The sequence below is a fragment of the Lactuca sativa genome, chromosome 8 (assembly GCF_002870075.4).
Source record: "Lactuca sativa cultivar Salinas chromosome 8, Lsat_Salinas_v11, whole genome shotgun sequence".
NCBI classification, from domain to species: domain Eukaryota; kingdom Viridiplantae; phylum Streptophyta; class Magnoliopsida; order Asterales; family Asteraceae; genus Lactuca; species Lactuca sativa.
In genome coordinates, this window is record NC_056630.2 from 185,947,498 (window position 1) to 185,973,708 (window position 26,211).

At 33.7% G+C, this 26,211-nt stretch overlaps 1 protein-coding gene and 1 pseudogene across 1 annotated transcript; both read left to right on the forward strand.

Annotated features, from left to right (window-relative positions):
* Positions 1-2,257: 2,257 nt before the first annotated feature.
* On the forward strand, positions 2,258-6,905 carry LOC111911861 (disease resistance protein RUN1). The gene is made up of 6 exons (XM_023907602.3): positions 2,258-2,868; positions 3,230-4,364; positions 4,462-4,911; positions 4,999-5,829; positions 5,925-6,540; positions 6,622-6,905. The coding sequence occupies exons 1-6, from the start codon at positions 2,348-2,350 to the stop codon at positions 6,633-6,635; spliced, it is 3,567 nt and encodes a 1,188-aa protein (XP_023763370.1). The 5' UTR covers positions 2,258-2,347; the 3' UTR covers positions 6,636-6,905.
* An 8,649-nt stretch (positions 6,906-15,554) lies between these two features.
* LOC128127891 (uncharacterized) lies at positions 15,555-20,031 on the forward strand (annotated as a pseudogene).
* Positions 20,032-26,211: the final 6,180 nt, after the last annotated feature.

Genomic DNA, 26,211 nt, shown 5'->3' on the forward strand with positions numbered 1-26,211 from the left:
ATATGCGAATTATATTTCTATAAATACATACCCCATGCAAACCTATAATTTTCAATTTATTTATTATAATTAGTCCATTGCATACTACTGCGGGAATGCCTTTTTTAAATGTAATATCTGTTCCAATCATCTATATTATCAGCAAGCTTGTATACTGCTATAGGAATGCCCGTTTTAATGTCCCGTCCGTATAGACCCTTCAACATAAAAACAAGTTGCATAAGCATCACAGTATCTTCATCTTGTAGTGCCAAATAATTCGGGGACATATAAATCTTTCAGCCGCAAACGTGTATCAGAAATATCTGGGAACAACCGAGCACGAAGATTTGAATTTGACTGGCCCTTTTCGTCATGGAGTAAATCCACATAAGGACCAACTTTTAAACCACAAATCAGAATATATTCAGTTTCACCAAAACCCAACTGGATCCCCTCTACATCAAATAGAAACCTCCCAATTTCAAATATTTGTTGACACCTTACTTCGTGCAACATCATCTTATGCACAAATAAGGGATCACCATGTGGGATATGCATTCCTAAGAATATTCCAAAGGGGGAAGCTTCGAATAATACTCGTTGTAATTGTGTTAGGCGCGGAAAATAGTTTTTAATGATAGTCTCCACCACGCCTTTCAAAGTTAAATCCGCTTTTTGATTAAGATCTTCGTGCTACACAACAAAAAAATAAAAATTATTATTTCATTTAAAAAATTACTAATTGAAAATAAAAAAAATATTATTATTATTCCATTATGAAATAAATAGCAACATACTTAAAAGCAAAAAAAATAATAATTGTGCAAACACCATCACTCCGCGAAGGCTAGAGGTCATTATGCGGAGGCCTCTCTCAGGAGTGACATCTAGCTTATGCGGAGGCTACAGTGTTGGATTATAGCATTCCGCGGAGGAAACACATCACTCTGCGGAGAAGCCTCTACGGACTGACGTCCCCCTCCGCGGAATGGATCATCCTCAAAAACGTATATGTGATTGTAAACCTAAAAATCCTAAATATGTATACATATTCAATGTAATCAAATGGGTTTTCCTCTAATTTGAATCATATTCGACATTAACAATTAGATGAGAATGTGAAAAATACCTGGGAACCGTATCCATCGGCCATAACATCGGGGAATTCGGGGTCCATCGGTGACGGAAAGAGCTCTGCGAATTGATTTCGCCGGAGTTGAAGTCGTCGCCGGATTTGAAGTCTTCGATCAAAGCTTGGAGGAGCCGATGCGGAGGGTGGACGAGGAACGGGGACCAGTGGGGACCAGAAAAGGGCCCCTTCGTTTTTCTCAAAAAAATATGGTGGAAATTACCAATTTACCCCCTCTTCGCGGAGATTTCATGGTTCCGTGGAATGTGTGTCTATGTCTGGAAAAAAACGTTTTTTATGACTAAATTTATAAATTTACCCCCATTTTTTTTTTTTGTCTATTTGAGGTATTTTCCCCAGATAAATTGTGAGAAATCATACAATCTCACAATGATTCATCAGACATACTACATGCCATCTTTCTCTTTGTTTGCACCTTTATCATTCCTGGGAATTCCACAAGATACCAACACAGATAAGTATCTTCACACCTTCACAAAATTATCCCCTCCCTTTTTTTTCTGTTTCTGTCTTCAACGATTTCTCCTTTTCTTCTACTTTTCTTCTCAACCGATTCCACCATGTTGGAGAAAGTCATTGAAGACAAAAATATTTTCAAGGAAGAATTATGCACATAACGTACTCTTTATATTAATCACACAACTAATCAACATTTCAGGTACATTAAACATACATTTTTATACATGTCTAGAGTATATCAATTGACAGTTAATGTCTAATTATGACCCTTACTTTCTTTTTAACCAACACAACGGTTCACTAATACCCATTCTAAACTAATACACTTGTTCACACTAACCTATTAAAGCATATATGATAATTCATAATAAATACTTCTAATTAATACATACTTTACCACATTACCCTTGTCTATGTTATACCTTTTAACAATTATTAACTATTTATAGTACTACTTAGTAAGCCAAAATTGAATATTTTCTAAAAGTTAAACATCATACCTTATTGTCTTATTGATGCCTTTTCCAAAAAAGAGAAGAATGTATTCACCCGGAGACCAAGTCAGCTAAACAAGACAAAATCTTGACTTTGAGACCAAGTCAGCTAAACAAGACAAAATCTTGACTTTGATGCCAAACGTCGGCTCTGGTACTAAACAAGAGACAAACATCTCAGAGTTTAGATCTAAGACACAAAATCAGAAGCAGCGAAACTTATAATCACAGCTCATATACACTCTTGTAATTCTCAACTTCCATGGCCATCCTCACCGAATTACCAGAAGAACATGAAGCGGAAATAACATATGATGTTTTCCTGAGTTTCAGAGAGAAAGACACTCGTCTAGGTTTTATGGATCACCTCTACCAAGCTTTGGTTGATGAAAACATCTCTACCTTTCTTGATGATCAGGAAGAGGTTGAAACTGGGGAAGAACTTAAACCCGAGCTTACAAGAGCTATAAAAAGCTGCCGTGTTTCGATAATTGTGTTGTCTAAGAACTACGCATCTTCAACATGGTGTCTGGACGAGCTGGTGATGATCCTTGAGCAACGAAGGGTCTCTGACCATATTGTTCTCCCAGTTTTCTACAATGTTGAGCCGACACATATCAGGAAGCAAGAAAGCACTTTTGGAGAAGCGTTATTTGAACACAAACAGAGGATTGAGTCCGAAAAGGATGTGGAGAAGAAAACTCAAGGTGCTCGTAAGTTGGAGATGTGGACGAAAGGACTTACAGAAATTGCTGATTTGAAAGGAAAGGATGCAACTGGAAGGTAAATCATTCATACTATTTTTCCACAAAATTCTTCAGTTTTGTATGGAGAACTAAAGCCAACATACATCATATAATGGAACCAAGTCCAGTACAAATCTAAATGACAAAGCAAATCCCCACTATTCCTACTGAAGCCTTGTGAATTACAAACCTTTCAAATACACAGAAATTTAAGAATCCAATAGAAACCATCAGGTGGAATAAATAGATAAAGAAACTTGTTTGTTGAATTTCTTGTGTATGTTGTATGTAGTTGATCGAGTCCTTCTTATATTATTTAAAAGGATGCAAAAGTATAATTATTGATCAGTTTTATTTAATTGAGATGTCTTTCTGATCGATTGTGATTCCTTTTTCAGAAGAGAGACAGTGGTTATTGAAGAAGTCGTGAAAGAAATTAGTACTAGACTGGAACTACACTTGCAATGGAGAATCCCACACCTAATTGGTATGGGTGATTCTATTTATACCATCAGTTCCTGGTTAAAAAGAGGATCTTGTGAAGCTGCTGAATTTCACACAATTTGGGGAATGGCCGGGATCGGAAAAACAACATTGGCAAAACATATTTATATGTTGCACTGCAATGAATTTGAAAGAAGTAGCTTTGTTGAAGGCATTGGAAGAAGATGTGCACAACAGACATTACTAGATTTTCAAAAACAGCTTCTTGGAGACATTCTCAAGAAAAGAAAGATTGAAGAAAATAATGCAGATCTGTGCACATCTAGGGTTGAAAAAGCATTATCTAGGAAAAAGACACTTTTGGTTCTTGATGATGTTGATAACTTTGAGCAACTGGATCTGTTGATTGGAACAAAAGGTTTTTATCCAGGAAGCAAGATTATAGTAACAACCAAAGATGGGTCCCTAACAGAAAAGTGTTCATTGTTTCGTATGAAATTTCCTCCAAAACATACAAAGCATGCACTTAGTGGATTAAGTGATACTGAATCTGTGAAACTTTTATGTTGGCATGCTTTTGGAAACAATGATCCCAAGAAAGGTTATGAGCAAGAAGCAGAACGAGTTGCCAAGTATTGTGGAGGACATCCATTGGCTCTAAAAGTTTTGGGTAGATCATTAATTAGTAAAGATGCGGCCATATGGAGTGATGTCCTTGAAATGTTGGAGGCAAAAGAATATTTAACTGATGTACAAGAGAATGTACAAAAGGCTCTGAAAATTAGCTTTGATTCTTTATCAGGGGACTGCAAAGAACTTTTTAAGCACATTGCTTGCTTTTTTGTTGGAAAAGAAAGAGAAGTTACAGAAACAATATTAAAGGAATGTGGGTTTCAAACATCATATGGGATCAAGAAGCTCATTGATAGATGTCTTCTCACGATTGGATATGATAATAAGTTTACAATGCATCAGTTGCTTCAAGATATGGGAAGAGATTTAGTCTGCAAAGAATCACCTGATAAGCCATGGAAGCGTAGTCGTGTATGGAAACATGAGGAGTCCCTCGATTTGTTAAAAAATGACAAGGTAATTAATACACTAATACAACATAGTCAGCATGAGTATTCGTTAGCTCGATCATCTATATAACACTTAATGTTTGTTGTAATTTTCTTTTTGACAGGGTACCCAAAGAATTCAAGGTCTTATCCTTGATATGAATTTATTGAGGGGAGAGACATTACGTAGACCAGCAAGTAGTGTGACAGACCTTAACTTTCAAAATGATGATGTGAACAAGAGTTTTAGAGCTGCTCAACCAATCCAGTTGGTCTATGAGTTTTTTTTAAGAATTTGGTTGTTTTTTACTCGGCTTCTCCTAATGCTTTCATCTTCTCATTGCAAACAAGTAGAATTGAGAGCAGATGCATTCAGAAAGATGGATAAGCTAAAGCTGCTCCAACTGAATAATGTAAAAATCGACGGACCTTACAAGAATTTTCCAAAAGGTTTAAGATGGTTGTGCATGCATGGATTCCATTTAAAATTCATACCTTCAGACTTACCAATGGAAAAATTGGTTGTTCTTGACCTGTCTTACAGTAATCTGACACAACTTTGGAAGAAGCCAAAGGTACGACACTAAAGCTTTTACTTCAATTTTTTGTCTATTAATATATTTGTTATCATATTCTTGATTAGAGAATATCCAATGCAACAGCTTCTTGGGTCATTGAAGATTCTTAATCTGAGTTATTGCAAGCTTGTTAGAGTTGAAAGCTTCTCTTGGCTGCCTGCACTCGAGAGGTTGGTTCTTACAAACTGCAAAAGCTTGGTTTATGTGTGTGAGTCAATTGGTGGATGCAATAGCCTTGTTATTATTGACTTGAGCGACTGCAATAAGCTTAATACTGTCCCAATTAGCATCAGCAAGTTAAAGAATGTTAGAAGTCTATCATTAGATGGTTGTTTAGGTGCTAGTGGATTTCTAATGCGGATGAAGGAAATGGAGTCATATGCATCATCCTCTTCCGTTGGAGAATTTTTACCGAAAAATCCAAAAATATTTTTGCTACATTCACTATTGACCTTGTCGCTTATTGGCAATAATTTATCTAATGATTCCTTTCCAGTGGACTTCAGTAGCATATCAATGTTGAAGAGATTATACCTAAATGGGAATCCAATTGATTCCCTGCCTGATTGTGTGCGAAGCCTTAGCAGGCTTGAGTTACTCGATGTTGGAGATTGTTCGATATTGAAGTCAGTTTTGTGCCCTCCACATACAATCAAAACATTGTATGCTGAAAATTGTTTGTCACTTGTTGAAATAAGATTCCCTCAAGAAATGTCGGCCCCACCATTTGTTTATTACGAGCTTTCGGCATCATTGACCGAAATTCAAGGTATAATAAAAATTCAAGCTATAGCACACATTGATGACCAGATATTATGTAGCTTGGGGTGGACAGATTTACAACATATGAAAGATCACAAGGTGCGGATATGGGATTCATACAAATGGTCTAATGCAACAAAACTTCCACTCCACGTACGTATTCTCTTTCTTCTGCTCTGTTTCTATGGATCTCACAAACACACACTAATATGCCTAAAATTCATACATTATGTATGTTTTATTTGCAGATGTTTTACGAATTTGGAATATTTAGCACATGTTTTCCTGGGAAAGCAGTTCCAGATTGGTTACCTCATATTCATAAAAGCAAGGGTTCATCAATATCATTCACCATGCCATCGTCTTCGATGAATAAAACGATAGAAGGAATAAATATAAGCTTTGTGCATACACTTGCAGGCACAGGAATGGTAAGTTCTTTAAGAACAAAAGTACAGAATGTGACAAAAAATCGCACCTGGATATATTATGGTTATATATTTGCTGTCGGAGAAACGGATGAAAATATAGTCTGGTTAAGCCATTGGATGTTTGGGGACAATGAGATTGAAAATGGTGATGAAGTTAGCGTCACCATAGTAGAGGCAGAGGAAGATGGTGGTGTACTGGTAAGAGAGTGTGCAGTCGGTCCTGTATACAATGATAGAGACAATGAAGAAGATCCTTTGAGTTATTACAAGTCGTGGAAACATATTATTGGTGGTGATCTGTCCGCTTTTCAATTAACCTCAGGAGATCACTTCCTAGACCATGATCGATTTTTCCATCCTCCTCATCTGTTTAAAGAGCTCTTTGAACATAAAACAACCCAGAATTTAGTTGGCTACACTCCCCAATATAAAGGTGCGCCACTATTTCTTTAATATTTTTCAAGTTCCTAAATTTTTTAGGGAAACTAACCAGCTTATTTCTCTTTAATTTTAGAATTCTGCATATAGGCGACATAAAAATAGAGAACAAGAGAAAGAGAGAAATCAATATGTTGTCATTAATATTAATTATGATCAAAACTGAAATAGAAGGAATGTAAATACTTGTCAAGTTAGTTATAGCTAGTTAACATCGAGGGGCACTTTTCTCTTTTTATATTTGTGGTAGTTACATTAGTTGGCAGGGTTTGTTAGATTATATGACTTGGTCTGTATATTTATATGTCTTGTTTTGTTCAGCGATGTAATTCATACAATCAATGAAAATAAATTCATCCATTTCTTCTCTCTCAACTTAAACATTAACATGGTATCAGAGCGTGCGATCCAAATTCATTGATTGTTTTATCATTTCTCATTGATTTCATCTGTTTATCATCATGTCTACTTCAAATCTATTACATGGATCTGATTCATCTTCTGCATTGAATTCATCCAATCCTCTATTCATTGCTTCGTTTGATAACCCTACCTCCATTTTAGTTTCAAATATCAGTAATGGAGAAGATTTTACTGCTTGGAACACATCGATGACTATCTTCTATATGCAAAGAATAAACTCGGTTGTATAGATGGTTCAATTACTCAACCACCCCTTTCTTCATCTGAATCGTATCGTGCTAACTCAATGGTGATCCATTGGATCTAGAATTCTAGTCACAAAAATATCGTTGAAAGTGTTTTGTTTCTTCAAACTACTTGAGATCTTTGGAAGGAATTACATCAACGATATGAACAAGCCAATGGAGCGCTCATTGTTAATATGTTGTCACGGCGTATTAAGCAAATAAAATTTCATTGTTGGTTGTACTAATAAATATAACACAAAGAAGCAGTGTCAAATCCTCAGGGACACAGCCTAAGATCAATGCCTTTTTGCACACATTCTAGGCAATAAAACAAAAATTACAAAAGGGCGATTTTAAATTTAGCTAAAAACTAAAAATAGCGGTGAAAATTAAATTAAACGAAAACTTAGTAATAAAAACGGTTTCAACTCTGCTGCGACTTTCCTAATCATGTAATCAGTTCAGATCTGATTATTCAGAATACATTCTATCTAAGCTGGTACTGAGAAAAACTAACAACATCTGGTATAATCTCCTTTACCTAAATTAGTTAACCAAAACAAACTCATTAAATTAACCCTAACTTTTTACTGTCTAATTAAACAAGCTCTTAATTAAATTAGAAAAAAAACAACTTTATGATCTATGTAAAATTCCCAGTAATACTCAATGTTTCTCACAAGCTTGGAAGCGTCACTGCAAACTAAATATCATATAGTAGCACACATTTTTAATGGCATATGCATGATCTGCCACTATAGCATGTTTGTAGTGGCATATCTTATGTGTCATTGTAAAAGTTATTAGATTTAATGGCATTTAACATCTTATGCCACTAATACTTCATTATTATTAATGACATGTTTTAATGCCACCAAAAGTTATATCTTAATAAACATTTACCTTATTTTTTTAGTTATTTTTGGCAGAAAGATAAACATGGTGGCCTTTAAGTTTAATATATATATATATATATATATATATATATATATATATATATATATATATATATATATATATATATATATATATATATATATATATATAATTAAGACATACAGGGACACTCACCTACTTTGTTTTCTAAGTTATTTAAAATGATATAGTTAACATATACTAGAGTTCGTTTTCTAAGTTATTCAAGAAATGTGTCACCATAAGGTTTAATGGAATTAAATTTAGATAAAAAAAATTATTTTAATTGTCTTTTTAGCGAACATAAATTAGTTTAGGTAAAGTATCAATCTATGGGCGTTGATTATTTCAAGGAATAATATGATTAAGCCACAAAATCACAAGTCCAATTACAAATATACCCTTGTTTAGATATGTAGGAGATTTTAATTATGTTTAGTTCGCCGTTTTTTCATAAAACAATTATACCAAAAATAAGGATTTGACATTTTATAGCCTCATCTTCATTTTCCTTTGAGGTATCGACATTTTACAACCCTATTTTTTTTTCGTTTACTCTTCCTTTATTGTTTACATCAATATCTTTTTTTACAATAAATTCATCATCTTAGTATATATATATATATATATATATATATATATATATATATATATATATATATATATATATATATATATATATATATATATATATATTTTGTTGTTTACACCACCAAGTTTTTTAAAGATGATATAAACATATTAATCAGATAAAACTATTACATAGTCAATCACTTAATAGAAAAAAATGATTGAATTCTAATACATGATACCCTCTAAAATTTTAGTTTGTGGAATCGTCACAAACACTAAAATCTTAAACTTCTATCTTTGTCTTCCAAATAAGCAATGAAGTATTTGATAATATTAGTTATATAAGTGATAAGAACACAAGGTTTGTGCTTCTTATATGAGAAGTCTCAAGTTCAAAATCTTGGGGCTTTCAATCACTTGATTTAAAAGTGTATCCAACTATCTCACTTAACCGGTTTCGGCTTAAAACTGGTAAAAAATCGGTTTTCGGATTTTAAAATGTCTGATTCCTAATCGTTGGTTTAGTTTTCTCAAAACATGTTTTTAACAAAAACGGTTTAGTTTTTTCATATCGGTTTCAAAAAATGGGTTCATTCTATACACCTCTACATATGAGAAGTTTGAATATTTGATATGCATTAGTTTGAGTTTCTTTATTGGACAATATTTTATTATGATATGATATACTTTAGTTTGAAGTTATGTTTTTTTTTCTTCTGGTGAATGATTGATTGTGTAATAGTTTTATCCTTTATAAAATCTTTATAAAAGGTTAGTTATGTGAAGAAATTACCAGAAAAAATAAATATTAAGATTAGGACTCACTGTAAAAAGAAAATGGTGATGAAAACAACAAAGAAAAAATAAAATTAGAGAAGGGTTATAAAGTGTCAATTTATAAAATCTTTAGAAAGTAGTTAGCTATGAGAAGAATTATGTAACATCCCAAAAATATTGACATAAAATTATATTTTAATTATGGAAGAAGTATCTTCAATTACGTATTTCGAAATCGATACATTACAATCAGAGTATAATTCGCAGAACAAAGTCAAATGTGGAATGTAAAATGTGTGTATCATGCAGTCAACCTGAGCCCTTCCTTTTTGAAAACACAAAGTACCTGAAACATAAGCTGAAAGTCGTAAGCACAAAGCTTAGTGAGTTATCCAAGATACCTCATACCATACATAACTAAGCACATAAACTGAGATACGGGCCCCGCCCACACTCGACTGAGATACAGGCCCCACCCACACTCGAATAATAATAAGATATTGGCCCCACGCAAACTCGCATAATCACGTAATCATATAAACATTCAACACATGCGAAAATCACAAAGATAATAGCATATTGTACAATCATCGAGCCCCGCCCACATACAAATCATATATGCGTAACCTGATACTAACTTATAGAATAACCATCAAGCCCCACCCAACATTCATACCAATACATACACATGCAAGAGTCACGCAGACAACTAACATCCTTACATAACAAACTATGGGCTGGCATTAGTGCCTTCGACCCACTAAACACAGTGAGGAAACTCACCTCGCACTGCCGAATCACACAGACGATCCCTGGCTGTTGGCTGACAAATCTCGAACTGTCAATCATCACAACAACACCCAGTTAACAATTGGGTTCCAATGCATAACCATAATTCTATACTTGGGGTAAAAAGAATGTTCTATCCCTAACCTAACTTGGTCCAAGACTAAGGCCCAAACTCACACTCTGAAGGCCCAAAAGCTAAATAATCAACCAAGGCCCAATTATGGCCTAATTTTCCAAATTGGGTCTAAACTCCTTACATGGGCCTTACCCTAAAGCCCATCCAAATATCCTAGTCCATACACTTGCTCTCAGATGGCACATCAAGAACCCAAACACTTAAGGACAAAAGAAAGGCCCAACTCAAAGCCCAAACATGATTAGGGTTTTCACATAAAATGACGATTAGGGTTAAGTAAGAACACTTAACCCATTAAGGGCTTAATTGTAACGCCCGTATTTCTGGGCTAAGCATTAATGATGGTGTGATAGTCTAGGTCAACCATTGGAACTCGTTTTGAAGTATTAAGAATGAATTATGTGCTTTAAACTTAATTATTATGATTTAATAAATTAAGGATAAAAATAAGCGTCGAAAATAAATATTAGATAAAATCGATATCTAAGAAGAAAGTTGGAGTGGTTGAAATAAGGATTTTGGAGATATAAAGAATACCGAAATCCGAGTTATAACGAAGAAGTTATGACCTGTCGAAGTTTCGCGACAGAACCGGCATGACGATGTATGACGTAAAAAGTGAATTTACGATAAAGTGCTTTTTAGCATTAGTGATCTAAACGAAAGTCGTAGTGTTCGTTAAACCGAGAGCGTGCATAAAAAGAATGTCTAAATCTGACTTCGTATGAGGAAGTTATGGATTTCCTAAGATTTGGCATAGCAGTATGCATCCCGGAACTCGAATTTTAGATCGAGTGATTTTTAGCCAAAACAACATAAACAAGAATCGAATATCTTGTTGATATTAGTTCAACAGTAAAAAGACATATGAAATCGGACGTCGGATGAAGAAGTTATGAATTTTTAACGGACTTTTCATGTCCTGGCCTGTTAAAAATATAACTTCAAAAATAAATTCAAAATTATCCAACGGAATCTAAACAAAAGTTGTAGAGCATAGTCTCACCTACGCGTGGATATAAAGAATATAAAAAACGGAGCTCGTATACGAAAGTTATGAATTTTTGAAGTTTGAAAATTCGGAGTACGCCCAGCGTACTCGTGTTCACGGTCCGAGATTAGCCACGTAGACCTACTCCTTCGCATGAGAGACATGTTTCATGGCCTTGACGCGTCCAGAGTTATCCCTTAGTATGCCCAACGTACTCGATGTACGCCCAGCGTACTCATTGAAGAGGCAGTACACCCCGCGTACTCTAAAGTTACGTCCGGCGTAACTCGAATATCCAGCCACTATAAATAGCAGACGATGCCAGCCGAATTTATGTTACCATTTTACTCCTCTTACCCCTAAACTTTCTTCAATATTGCAAAAATTACCCCAAGCCTATTATATCATCCTAGCATCATAAGCAAGTTCCAGAGAACCAAAAGATCCCGAGAAAAAGAGTTTTCAAGTCAAAACTTTGCCCACATGAAGCCCGGTTTTTGGGAAAACATCCCGGTTTCATCGAAGAAGATTATTTTAAGAGACGAGGTGCTGCCCAATTATTGTCTTAACAAGTGAGTGTATAGTCACTTTCATCTTACACATAAATATGAAGTATTTTATATAAAATACGTGCTATGTGAATATATATTGTTTGTTTATTTGAGGTGGATGTTGAATGAATGACTTATACATATTTTAAATGATTTAAACTATATATGTAATTTATATCTACAAAAATGTTAGGTAAAAAATGGGTAGATGAAATAGTTGGTATGTAATGAAAGATGAGTTGGATAAATGATATGATCGGTGATATAGATCATAAGAAATGCTTTAATAAATTTTTATTATATTTTGTTTTGGGAACAAATTCTGCAACACCTTTTGGAAGATTACTCTGATTTTATTTTAAAAGCATAAACTAAATCGGTCTTTTCTGGCCGAGAAATTTGGGGATGTCACACTCTACTAGTTCAATCATACAATGTGGTCGTGCATAATTCATAACTCCAATCCAACAGTCCAAAATGCAGGTCCCGTCAAGTCCCACACTGAAGTCTCCAAGATTAGGGTTTTTTAAATCCTAATTAGGGTTCCCAACCCAAGCACAAGCCAACTAGTTCTAAGTTTAAGTTTTTAGGTTAATTAGAGTTTCAGTAGGCCGGACACCATCAATGCCACCTCGGTTAGTGGTGGTTGATGGTGGCTCACGGCGGTGGTGGTTTTTCTTCACTTTTAACTAAGAAATGCTTATACAACATTCACCATTAGAAAAAACATTCAAACACCATATCACGCACTCACAGCCACCCACACACGGTGGCCAGTGGTGACAGAAAAGGCATAAAGGGCGGCAGCCACCATGGTTGGTTGTCATGGTGGTCCGACTCATTTTCCGGCCAACCTAACACCCACATACAGCTTGCAACAGCAACACCCAATCATTAACATGAGATACAACACATAAAAACACACCCAAATCAGCCACCCTCAAGGTGATGGGCGACCGTCGGAACAACAGCAACAACACACATCAGCCACTCGGAGAGGCGGCAGCAACAACGTATCGACAGAAAGGGACAAAGAAGAGGAAGGTATACAACCTCTAACCAAGAACAACGACAGCGATGGCCACGACTTTCGCTCTTTCGACCTCCTACTGCCCCGACATCTAAACAACTAACTCGTCGATCCCTCTATCGTCGGCAGTAACTGCGGTAGAATTGGTTTGGTGGTTTGCAACTTCAACAACAGGGGCTAGCAGCGGCTGTAGGGGAGGGGAGATAAGTGTGGTGGCTGGAAACTCTCCTAGGGTTAGGGTTTATGTTGTCTTTTAAATGGAGGCTAAGAGGAGGGTGACGAGTTTATGCCTCATCCATAATCAAACTTAACCCATTATTACACTTCCAGTCCCTCTCTCTAAATTTCTTTTCAACTTAAATCCATAATTTACCAAATAGCCCTCATCATTCAGAATTCCTTACAATCTAAGTCCAAAAGTTACAATTTAACCCTTAATATTCACAAATATAACTTTTAACACCCTAATGCATACAGCCCGCTAATAATACGACTTAGAGTTAAAATAAAATATAAAAAAATTACATCTCGAATTTTTTTTTAAGTATCATTATTTATTTATTATTTAATTACTTGTTTTTCTTTAAACAGAATGTTACAAATTACCAAAGAAAAAATAAATATTAAGATGAGACTCATTGTCAAAAAAAATGGTAGTGAAAACAACAAAGGAAAAAAAACAATTGGAGAAGGGGTATAAATTGTCAATACATTATTTTTAGTAGAATTGGCGTACGAAGAAACAGCCCAAGAAGCATTAAAATTCACCATATATATAAATATGGGTATAATAGTCATTAGACTCGTAATTTTTGTGTACAGAATGAACTTATTTTCTGAAACCGATACAAAAAAACTACAGGGGTTTTGTTAAAAACATGTTTTGAGAAAACTGAACCATCGGCTAGGAATCAGATATTTAAAAAACCGAAAAACGTTTTTTTTTTACCTATTTTAAGCCAAAACCGATTAAATAAGAAAGTTGGATACACTTTTCAATCAAATGATTGAAAGCCTTGAGATTTTGAACTTGAGATTTCTCATGTAAGAAGCACAAACCTTGCGTTCTCATCACTTATATAACTAATATTATCAAATACTTCATTGCTTATTTGGAAGATATATATAGAATTTGAAGATTTTAGTGTTTGTGACTATCCCACAAACTAATATTTTATAACATATTAAAATCCAGTCATTTTTTTTCTATTAATTGGTTAACTATATCTGATTAATATGTTTATATCATCTTTGAAAAACTTCGTGGTGTGAAATAACAGAAATATATATATATATATATATATATATATATATATATATATATATATATATATATATATATATATATATGATGGATTTACTGTAAAAAAAAAGATATTGGTGTAAAAAATAAAGGAAGACCAAAGGGAAAAAAAAGATGGGGGTTGTTGAATGTAATGTTTTAAAAACCGGTTTTTTAGTTGAACCGGTATGGTGACCGGTTCCCGGTTCAACCGGTTTAACCGGTTCGACCGCTAAGTGAATCGGTTTCTATATTTTTCATGTTTTTTCCTATTTTCTACACATACATACATATAGAAATCATGAATTTGATGCTTACAAGTTCAAACATTAAAAATACATATAAAAATAAATTGTAGATAAATCCAAATACATTAAAATAACACATAACCATAAGTTTTAGTGTTTTACATCAATCCATATACTTCAAAAAAAAATAAAGTATAATACCGAAACTAAATATGGTTTTGGATAAATAAAAACACATAAAAAAACTTCATAACATTTATCATATGTTTTTATTTTGAGAAAACTAAATAGATATGAAAAAATTCACCAATGTTTATTATGTAAATGGTTATTTTTCATGAATTTGATGTTTACAAGTTCAAACATTAAAAATACATATAAAAATAAGTTGTAGATAAATCCAAATACATTAAAATAACACATAACCATAAGTTTTAGTATTTTACATCAATCCATATAATTCAAAAAGAAAATAAAGTATAATACCGAAACTAAATATGGTTTTGGATGAATAAAAACACATAAAAAAACTTTATAACATTTATCATATGTTTTTATTTTGAGAAAACTAAATAGATATGAAAAAATTCACCAATGTTTATTATGTAAATGGTTATTTTTCATGTTTTTGTATTCGGTTTAACCGGTTTATTTTGACCGGTTCAACCAAGTTTTTTCTAAAAACCGGCCGGTTCAATTCGGTTTAGAAATCAATGTAAAATCGGTGATAGTTGAACCGCTCCCTCCCCCGGTTCCCAGTCCAACCGGTTCGACCGGCCGGTTCAAACCGGTTTTTAAAACATTGGTTCAATGTCAATACCTCAAAGGAAAAAGAAGATGGGGTTATAAAATATCAATTCCTTATTTTTGGTATAATTGCTTTAAGAAGAAATGGGGAACTAAACTGAATTAAAATCTCTATATATCTAAACAAGAGTATACTTGTAATTGGACTTGTGATTTCAGTAGCTTAATCATATTCTTCCTTAGAATAATCAGCGCCCTTAATCTATATGCCCCAAATAGTATATACCTAAACCCACTCCCGATAACGGTAATTTGAGCGTATGATCACCAACCTCCAGTCATCGTCGCTGCACCATCACACTGTTGTCTTCTTGTCTTCCGGTTCGTCGCCACCGTCTTCCAGGTCATCGTCTCCCTACGCCATCATTGGTGCGGTGGTTTTGAACAATGTTGGCATCTCTTGCCCAACAGGTATTTCATGTCGATTTAGTCCTAAGTTAAATTTTCAATTTCTACTCCAAACTTTCTACTTCTAATCTTAATATATTCAATTGGACACGATTTAGTCTTATGTCATGGATTTAATTTTGGTCAAATTCGATACTAATATACTATGAAAGGCTTAGTTGTTGAATCAATCATTATTCTATTCTAATATATTTATTAGATTTGTGTATAATGTGAAGAATTGACATGTATGAAAGTAATGAATCCTTAAGCATATAAAGATTATAACATTGATTAATCAGACAAACATGTAGAATATAAAACATACTCACATGGAGAACTAAAATCTATAAGAAGCTCTATATCACATGTTTGATTTCTTGAATCACACTCCATTTGCAGCTTGTAGCATGCGATCATATAGTAATATCTTGGACCTAACAAAGATATGCCATTTCAGATTCAATAAATTAATCAATATATTCACAAACTTTGTTTTTAGTGAGATTATTCTTGATTTTGCTTGATTTATAAGGTTTATTACTTGAGCATATTTGAAATGCGGACAAGAAATAGAATATTGATTCATAAGGTTTATTACCTAAAGTTGAAAACTTTAGACCATACCATACTGGTGGAGGAAATTTGAATCCTAAGAACAGTTTATCTGAATGAAATTGCTCAATTGCAAAGATCCAACTAAGCTCTTGTCTCTAATTCATGAACATAGGTATTTTACTATTTTACCTCTTACAATATCATTTCTCAAAATGGTTACATCATGGATAATTAGATATTTGATATTACACATTGATATGTATATGATTATGTTTTCCACTGCACACATTTATACATAGCATACCAGAAGAAACATGTTGGAAATGGTGATGAAAGACTTAAGGTTTCAAAGAAACACTATTTATTCTCAAGAGGGAATCAAAATGTATATAAGCTGTGGTGTTGGCAAGGTATTTTCATATTAGTTATATACCTTCACTTGATTATTAAAATTTTAAATTATGTAAGGATGTTGTTATTTAGCTCCAGTGTAGCCAGAAGAGATAAAATTTGCAATGCCTTTCTTGGAGATGGATTTGAACAAAATGGTTGCAGGGTCCACTTGGCGGGGATTCTAAACACACACCTAAAATATGTAATCATAACCTATATTTAGTTGACATGTACATTTTATAAATAGAGCGGCAGTAAATTTTCATTTCACGTTTTATTAAAATATTTTCATATCAGACCTTGGAATTTGTATAGATGTTCCATATTACACTTATAGTTTTATATAAATAATTTAAATTATTTAACCCTTTTGTTTTTATTATATATATATATATATATATATATATATATATATATATATATATATATATATATATATATATATATATATAGTTTCAAATTAATGTCTTATTTGTTTTTTCTAATTTTATTATATAATTATACCATTGGTCTATATAAATATAAATAAACATATTTTCTTGTTATCCACACTTTAATCGACGAAAAATATAGAAAATGAAAAAAAAAAACGGTTTTTTATAAAATTTCTCAAAATAATTCGTTTTTAATACAAACTATCAAAATATTTCAATTTGTTTTTTTGAAAGGCAAGTTATATATATATATATATATATATATATATATATATATATATATATATATATATATATATATATATATATATATATATATATATATATATATATATATATATATATATATATATATGTATACAAAATTGAAAATCCAACGCACTGGATTTGGTGGAATTATGCATTCAATCGAACAATGGATTTGATGAAACACGGTGAATTTGGTGTGTATATATATATATATATATATATATATATATATATATATATATTATATATATATATATATATATATATATATATATATAGAGAGAGAGAGAGAGAGAGAGAGGACCGTTCCTGAAAATTAAATATTTTCAATAGCTCAGGAATAGCTAGAAAAAAAACCCTCATCATTATTATATATTTTTGTTTTTCAAAAATATATATATATAGAATATATAATAAAAAAATGTCATGTGCAGCTGCCCATTTTATCACCTCAATGCTCATATATATATATATATATTCCTACGTTTTTTATTTAGAAATATAACAAAAGTGTAAATTAAATATTTCAAGAACTAGAAGGATTAAAAGTGGAAACATAATATGAAATAAAGGACCAACTGTAATTATTTTTATGATGACGTAATGATCATGCGAACTTGGTTTTCAAATATTTTGACGGTGGTTTTCACTGAAACCACCAAAGTGGTTTTGACTATTAGATGGTGCGAATAGCAACACCATCAAATTTAGATATACTTACAGGTAATCTTATTTATGTTTGTATATTCAGATTTTTTAATATCATTTCTCTTTGCATTTTAAGCTTTGTGTTGAATCGATTCAGGTTATATATCCTATGGGTAGAAAATATTCAGCAATGACTTCAGCTCCACATTTAAAATTAAGATCTAACCTTGAGTTGAAGACTTTATTCTCCATTAATGACTTCAGACTTCCTCCTTGCTTGGAAGGAATGTATGGCCCTGTTTTTTTAATGACTATTTTACTCTCTGTATCTATTAACTTAAAAAGAAACAAACCTATGTATCTGTATGGATTAAGTTTTGGATTTATTAAGTCCATTAAGTTAAAAAGAAACAAAACCTAAGTTTTGTCATTTATTTTTTTAGGCCTTTATTAAAACATCTAAAATATTATGTTTGATTTTATTTAAATGTGTGTGGTTGAATATCTTCCCAATTTGGAGAACATTCTTCTATCATAGGTTAATAAAATCCTTATTTGTTTTATGGTTAATATTTTATTCTCTTCTATTTAAATTTACTAATTCTATTATAGAACTCTTCATTCAATAAATAGCATTGTACTTTCATTACTTGTTTATTATTTTTTTCAATTCTATACATAAGAGATGCTATTTCATCGATTGAAGATAGAAGAACGTTCATCACAGCATTAGCTATTCCTTTGGAAGGCCACTAGAAGCTGATATTCTATATTTGTTTGTTTTACCAGGTATTTTGTAGGAAGGCGACATTTTATATTATTTATTTGTTTTACTAGGTATTTTGTTCTAGCTTGCTCTGGCCTATACACCAAGGCCGGTCCAGTCCAAACGTATATCGGGCCCGGGGCGAAAAGAAAAAAAAATGGCCCCTTAAAAACAAATATAATAAAGATTATAAAAAAAATATCATTTATTATTCATTATAAATGCATTCAATTAATAATAACAAATAAGTCAAATTGTTTATTTTTGAGTTATTTTGAGTTTGAACCAACTTTAGGCCCTAAAAATCATTTTGGTAATAATTTTTTTTATATATATACACTGCATAGCCCAGAAAATTTGGGCCCCTTGGATTCGTGGGCCCTAGGCGGTCGTCCGGGTTGCCCACTGTCTTGGACCGGCCCTACTATACACATTTGTATGATAATAATAATTTAATAAAGTTATAAAAATTTTGGTATGCTAAGTTTCATAAAGTTCGAAAGTTTGTTAAATTATGGTCATATATTATTTTTTATTGGTGCACTTTTCGCTTCCACTTTAGTTCTCTAGGCAACAACGTGCCCTCTTTCTTCAAAGTTCTCAGGTACCACATCTATTCTCTATATCCCTTAAAAATAGCAATGTATTATAATGTTTTTTTATTTTTATGTTTATTTATTTATTTATTTTTTGAAGCATTTTCACTCTCCCCTGGTAATGCACCAATAAATTCAACTACTTTACAAGATTATGCATGGAGTCCAAGGTGGGATTTGGCAGAAATGACAGAGAATCTTGTAAGTTTTTTTTATAAATCTTTTGTTATTTATATAATTGTATGATGATCTGTTCTCATCAAGAATGTTTTTTTTTTTGTAATTTTATATAAATTTTATATTTAATATCTTTTGATAAATGACAAAGAAAAAAAGCAGATGAATCCCATATTTCTAGGACAAATCATTTGCTCAACCTGCTTATGGAGAGGTATTATTATATTCTTTTATTTTGACTTATATTATCGTCTTGTTTTGTTTTTTATTATTTCAAGTCGTTTACTCTTTGCTTTTCTTTAAACCTTGTTTTTTGTCCCATTTTCAAGGTAATAGCAATATACTTTGGAAGTAGGTTGTTATACTTTGAGTATAGCAACCTACTTTCAAAGTATGTTGCTATTACTTTAAAAGTGGGATAGAAATAGTGATAAACAATTTTCATGTTTTTTGTATGTTGCTATTATGCAGGTTTCCCTACAAGCCGTTGCAAGCCTTAGGTACCCAAGGATGTGTAGATAAATTTTAGATGTTTAGCCATATTTGACATTTACTTAGATATTTGATTCAAAAAGTTCAAAAATATTGATAAAAAACAATGATATTTTTAGTATTTTCTATGTGCTATAATTTAATTATTTATTATAACATTTAAGTAGATATAAGTAGCTTAAGTTATAGAATCTCATGAGTATTTGCCGACATAAAATATGCTCTAATATTTTTTTGTATTGTGGTAAAAAAGTGCCACTAAAATCTAAAAATATGTGACTAAAAGTAACTTGAATTCTTGAACCACATAGCTTTCAGTGGCACAAAATATGTGTCAGAAAAAGCATTTCTTTCATTGTAACTGTTGAGTCCGTTTGTGTTGCGTCTTGGGCCTTATGTTTTGTATCCGGATTGGGCCTGTCCATCCGTGATTTTCTAGATTAGTTAGTAGGGTTGTTATATATATATATATATATATATATATATATATATATATATATATATATATATATATATATGTGCATGCATGTATGTATCATGTAGAGTTAATAATCACGTTCTATATTTTGTAACCCTAGAACACCTCTACAGTTGAAGTTCTTAATCGAGCTCTTCTGAGGTGTTGAAGTATTAATCATACGACTTATTCAAAGCCATACTCGTGTTCTTTATTACGTTCTTAATTATTAGCTTGCTTAGAATTTATAGATCCTGAAATAACTTTTTTTCTAACAATTGGTATCAGAGCAGGAGACTGTATGATCAATACACATTCCTTCTGTATTCAGAATTCCTTTGGGTTTCCGCTTTTATCGTATAAATAAGAAGTCGTCTTCTTTGTTTCGACGGCAACTCAGTTTTAGATAAAACCCTAATCTCGCATTTACAAGTCTGATTCTAGCAGCTCACCATGTCTCACGATGATTCACAAACAAACCCAATCAACATCTCCAACAGCATTGGATCTACATCCAGGATACCCATTCTCTACACTCAAGACTACGAAGTATGGGCACATCACTTCGAAGACTACCTGGATGGATCTGAAGATAATGGCTATCTTATATGGGAAGCTATCACACTTGGGCCGTTTTTTCACTCAGGAACGAACACTACTGTCAAATCCCAAAAGGAATATAACAAGCTGGTAGTGGGTGTAGACAACATGCCACAGGACGAGAAAGACAAATTGCTATGTAATATGAAGGCCATGAGGATGATCAGATTCGCCTTACAATCTGACACCTTTTGGTTGGTTGGTTCATGCACAACGGCTAAAGAAATCTGGGATAGGTTGAAAGAATTTTATTCGACCAATGAAGATCTAGAACACTCAATCCAAACCTTGCTACTGTCAGAATTTGGAGTATTTGAACAGAAACCTGACGAAAAGCTCATACAGACTTTCGATCAGTTCAATCATCTCCTATGTAAGATGATTAAGCATGGAATAGAGAGGAAATTGATTGAGCAAAAAGTGACTTTCAAGAGCGGGCTCAGACCAGAATGGATAGCTGTTGTTTCTACAGTAAAAGCACATGAACAGTTTAAGTCTTACTCGCTAGCGAAACTTATGGGAATACTTAAGTCCCATGAAAGTGTAGTAACCAAAGAAGCGAAAGTGGTTTCAGGTGTAGGATCGTTGGCTCTTGTCTCTAAAAGAAAAGGTATTGCAGAAGAAGAAGAAGAAGTTGATATGTCGGAGTGTGACCTCACAAGCGAGGAGTATGTTATGATGGTCACCAATCCAAAGAAGTTCGCAAGGAGAAAATTTCCTGTCAACAAGAACCAAAACCGGCAGGGAAGTTACAGCTCTGAGAAAGTGAAAGATGAAGCAAATATCACCTCTCAAAAGGATGAAGAAAAGAAGGAGAGCAAGCTTGCAGGAGACTCAGGATACGACTGCAATTACTGCCACGGCAAGAACCACTTTACCAAAGATTGCATGTTAAGGAAAATGGCTGAGAAGAGAAACGGAGAAGATGATGAGGCATACTATATGCGCAAGTTGGAAGAGATCAAGAAAAAGAAAGCAACTAACATTTCTATGTATGCTTTGATTATACAAGAGAATGCAGATGAAGACGAGTTCGGTGGCGTCGAAGTTTGGTCAACCGACTCTAAAGATGAAGAGGTGAGAAAGCCTACTCATGGAAAGGCTTGTGTGGCAAAGGAAGTAGGTTCGGATGGAAAGTGCTTGATTGTCACAGCTAGTTCATCAACTGCAAGTGCAAGTGAGGAACCGAACCTGACTAAAAACAAATGTTTTGCAGCAAAGCCAGTTAGTGAGCAGATCAATGACTGTGATCGTTTGATCAAAAAGGTACAATCTATCCTAGGTTCTTTTAATGTTCCAATGACAGAATATGAAGAAGAATTAAATGAATTAAAACTTAAATTTTCTAATCTAAGCGGTAGTCTCATGCAAACTCGGTTAACAAATTCTAACCTAACTGACCAAATCAGCAGGGTGACAATGAAGAGTGAGGAGAGAAGAATGTGGATAGAGCTGAAGGAGCAGGAGTTAGTTAGGGCTAGGGATGAAAGTATTTACTTACAAAGAGACAATATAAAGTTTTTAAAACAAAGGATTTTTTTTTTGTTTAATTGCTAAACATTTGTATACTAATATAGCTCAATTGCATTTAAGTTGTGAGATAGGAAAGAAAATTCATAAGATGATTTTGCCATTTCTTGAATTTATGGAAGATGAAGTCATAGCAGAATGTGAATCAGAAGTATCATCTGAAGAGACATCCATGTCCTACAAAATTGGACTGGACAAAATAGAAACCTTCATTGATTCAAAGGAACACAAATGCATGCTAAAAGATATTCTGGATGAAAATGATAGGTTGAAAATTAAGTCAGACATGATTCACTCATTTGATCAATCCAATGCCAAATTGGCTTCTGATAATAAAATAGACTTAGAAAATACGTCTGAATTTGATGATGAAAGTGAGATGAGTGAGATATCTGTAGAAGATGTAGTTGATTGCTCTGAGTTTATGAAGAGCAAAAATGAAAATGAGAAACCACTAATCTCAGAAAATTCGGTTGAATTTGCTCAACTGGCAAAAGATAAGGAAAAGAAACTCAAAGAAAAGGCTATGGTTTATCAAAAGGTTCAGACGGTGCCAAATCAGGTTTATGCAGTTACCGGGGTCACTCCTAAGCAAACATCAGAATTAAGAATCATGGTCGAAAATGATAATGTTGAAGGATGTGATGACTACTTCTGATCAGCTCCTATTGACAATGCAGACGAAACTATAGGCTTGTCTGAGCAGACTTCTTGGAGAGTTAAAGGAAGATACGTTGTTGAACCCATAAATAAACCTTCGAGCTTTGACAAACCAAGCACAAGTGGAACCAAAGAAATCCCAAATGAACCAAAGCAAGAACAGAAAGTTCCAGTCAAAACAACCGAAACTCATAAGGAGAAGCCAAAGGTCAGCTTCAACATCCATAAATCACAAAAGGAGCTAGCTGAACAGAAACGCCTAAGAAATCAAAGATATGCAAAGAATCTGAATGAGCGAAAAAGTTACTAGCAATCTCAAAATCCAAATCATGTTCCCTTTAAAAGAGTATCATCGGATAAAGGAAAGGAAAATTTCAGTCCAAGTTCCTACTATTCCAAATCTCAGAACCGAAAGTCAACTTTCGGTCATAAACCTAGTTTCGGTCCATCCAAGTCCCAGAGCAAGGAAAATTCTTTGAAGGACATCAAAAGAAAGAGAGAGCTAAATTCAGATTCTAAGTTCCACAATAAGGAGTCATCAGCTAACCCTATATCTCAAAAGAAAAATCAAAAGCCAATACCATCTAACAAACCAACCAATGCACTTAAGTTTAAACAAGATAAAACTAAAATTAAAGTGTATACAATTAAATGAAAAGATCAAACTACTCTAGTAAAAAGAACATACTTGGTTGACATTTCCACTGCAATTCCATTTTATGTGAAAAACTCACAAGGACCCAAGCGAGTTTGGGTTCCTAAATCTGCTTGAATTTGCAGGTAATAAGTGACGAGCAGTTCGATGAGGAATGGTATATAGACAGTGGCTGCTCGCATCACATGATAGGAAGGAAGGAAGAGCTAAGGGAGTTTCGGTACCTGAAAGATGGTGGGTGTGTGAAATATGGAAAAAACTCCTATGGAACAATCAAGGGATACGGTATGATAACAAATGGATATTTCTCGATACGAAAAGTGGCATATGTGGAAGGATTGCAGCATAACCTCATTAGTTTGTCAAAATTAGTTGTGGGAACAGGTCTAAAAGTATCATTTGACGATGAGGGCTCTGAGATAATTGATAAGCAATCCAAGAAGGTTCTGCTGAAATCTGAACGTAAGGGAGAGATGTATCCTCTAAATCTCAACCCTATACGAGGAAAACCAGCAATATGTTTGCTGTCAAGGGAAAATACAGATGAAAGTTGGTTGTGGCATCGACGTCTATCGCACCTGAACTTCAAAGACATTAATAAGTTGGTGCTTGGTGATCACGTTCGAGGACTTCCTCTTCTCAAATTCGACAAGGAACATCTGTGTGAAGCATGTGAAATGGGAAAACAAAGCAGAAAGAGCCACCCTACAAGAATCAATACAAAGATAGTTGAAGCTCTTGAACTCTTACACATCGACTTATGTGGACCTTCTACTATTGAAAGCTTCGATGGAAGTAAGTACATTCTTGTAATTGTAGATGACTTTTCACGCTTCACCTGGGTTTTCTTTCTGAAACAGAAATCAGATGCAACTCCCAAGTTGAAGACATTCATCAAGCAAGTGGAAGTGCAGCTGAGGAAAATGGTAAGGAATATCAGAAGTGACAATGGTCTGGAATTCAAGAATAATGATTTTGAGAGCTTTCTGGATGACAAGGGGATAACTCATAATTTTTCGGCCCCTTATACACCACAACATAATGGGATTGTTGAAAGACATAACTGTTCTTTATGTGAGGCAGCCAGAATGATGTTGAGTTTCGCTTCTCTTCCATTATACTTTTGGGCTGATGCTGTTGCAACAACATGCTATACTCAAAATCGATCCTTACTAAATAAGAGATTCTCTATTACTCCATTTGAGATCTTAAACAACTGAAATCCAAAGGTCAAATTTTTCCACATATTCGGTTCGAGGTGTTTTATTTTCAATTCTAAAGAGAACCGTAATAAGTTTGATTTCAAAGCAGATGAAGGAATTTTTATGGGTTATTCACTAACGTCGAAAGCATACAAAGTGTTGAATAAACGCTCAAAACGAATTGAAGAAACCTATTATGTCACCTTCGACGATAACTACATGAAGAAAGTTCAGAGGATTGAAAGTAACTTAGGAGAAATTTTTCCAGAATCTGGACAAGTCTCGGTTCCAATAGCCAACCTGTTTGAAGAATACATGCGCTTGTTTGATGAACCAGAGAAAGCAGCACACTCAGAAGCGAAGGCCGCAAACAACAAAATTGATAGTCTCAATAAAATTATAGATGAAGCTGCCAAAGCAATGGAAAGTGAACCTCCTACGGCCAAGAGTAATCCACCATTTCAAGGGGAAAGTTCAACCGTATCAACATCAAACAGAGCATCTTTCGAGGGCGAGAATCCCATTCCACCCCCATCTAATAAAGGCTCAGGTGAAGGGGAAAGTACTGATCCAAAACCACCGAGTAATAGCTCGATCGAGGGGGAGAATATACCTCCCATAGAGGGTGCAAACTCTGATACTGCCACAGATTACACTTCGCCAGTCGACGGGGAGAAAGAAAGTGAAAGTACAACTGACGAAGGCGAGGGTGATCTATCAGAAGTTGAAATAGTAATGAATGTTGAATTGGATCCAGCATATGGCTCAAGTTATCCTCCATTAGTGAAATGGACCAAAGACCATCCCAAAGCACAGATTATTGGTGAAACTTCGGAAAAAGTTCTTACTCGTTCTCAATTAAAAGCAAAACAAATTGCATTATTCTCTAAAGTTGAATTTTGTATGTTTAATTCGTTTGTTTCCAAGATTGAACCAAAAACTGTAAAAGTTGCACTTGATCATTCTGATTGGGTCCAAGCAATGCAAGATGAGCTTCATGAGTTTGAACATAACCGAGTTTGGAGGTTGATTCCTACACCAAAATATGCATCCATGGTAGGCTTGAAATGGGTATTCAGAAACAAGTTAGAAAAAGAGGGGAATGTCATTCGC

Excerpts from the sequence above, each read along its gene's own strand:
- LOC111911861 (XM_023907602.3), top strand. The coding sequence starts at position 2,348 with ATGGCCATCCTCACCGAATTACCAGAAGAACATGAAGCGGAAATAACA. Across the intron at positions 4,365-4,461 it reads ATTTGTTAAAAAATGACAAG|GGTACCCAAAGAATTCAAGG; the intron begins GTAATTAATACA and ends TCTTTTTGACAG. Across the intron at positions 4,912-4,998 it reads AACTTTGGAAGAAGCCAAAG|CTTCTTGGGTCATTGAAGAT; the intron begins GTACGACACTAA and ends CCAATGCAACAG.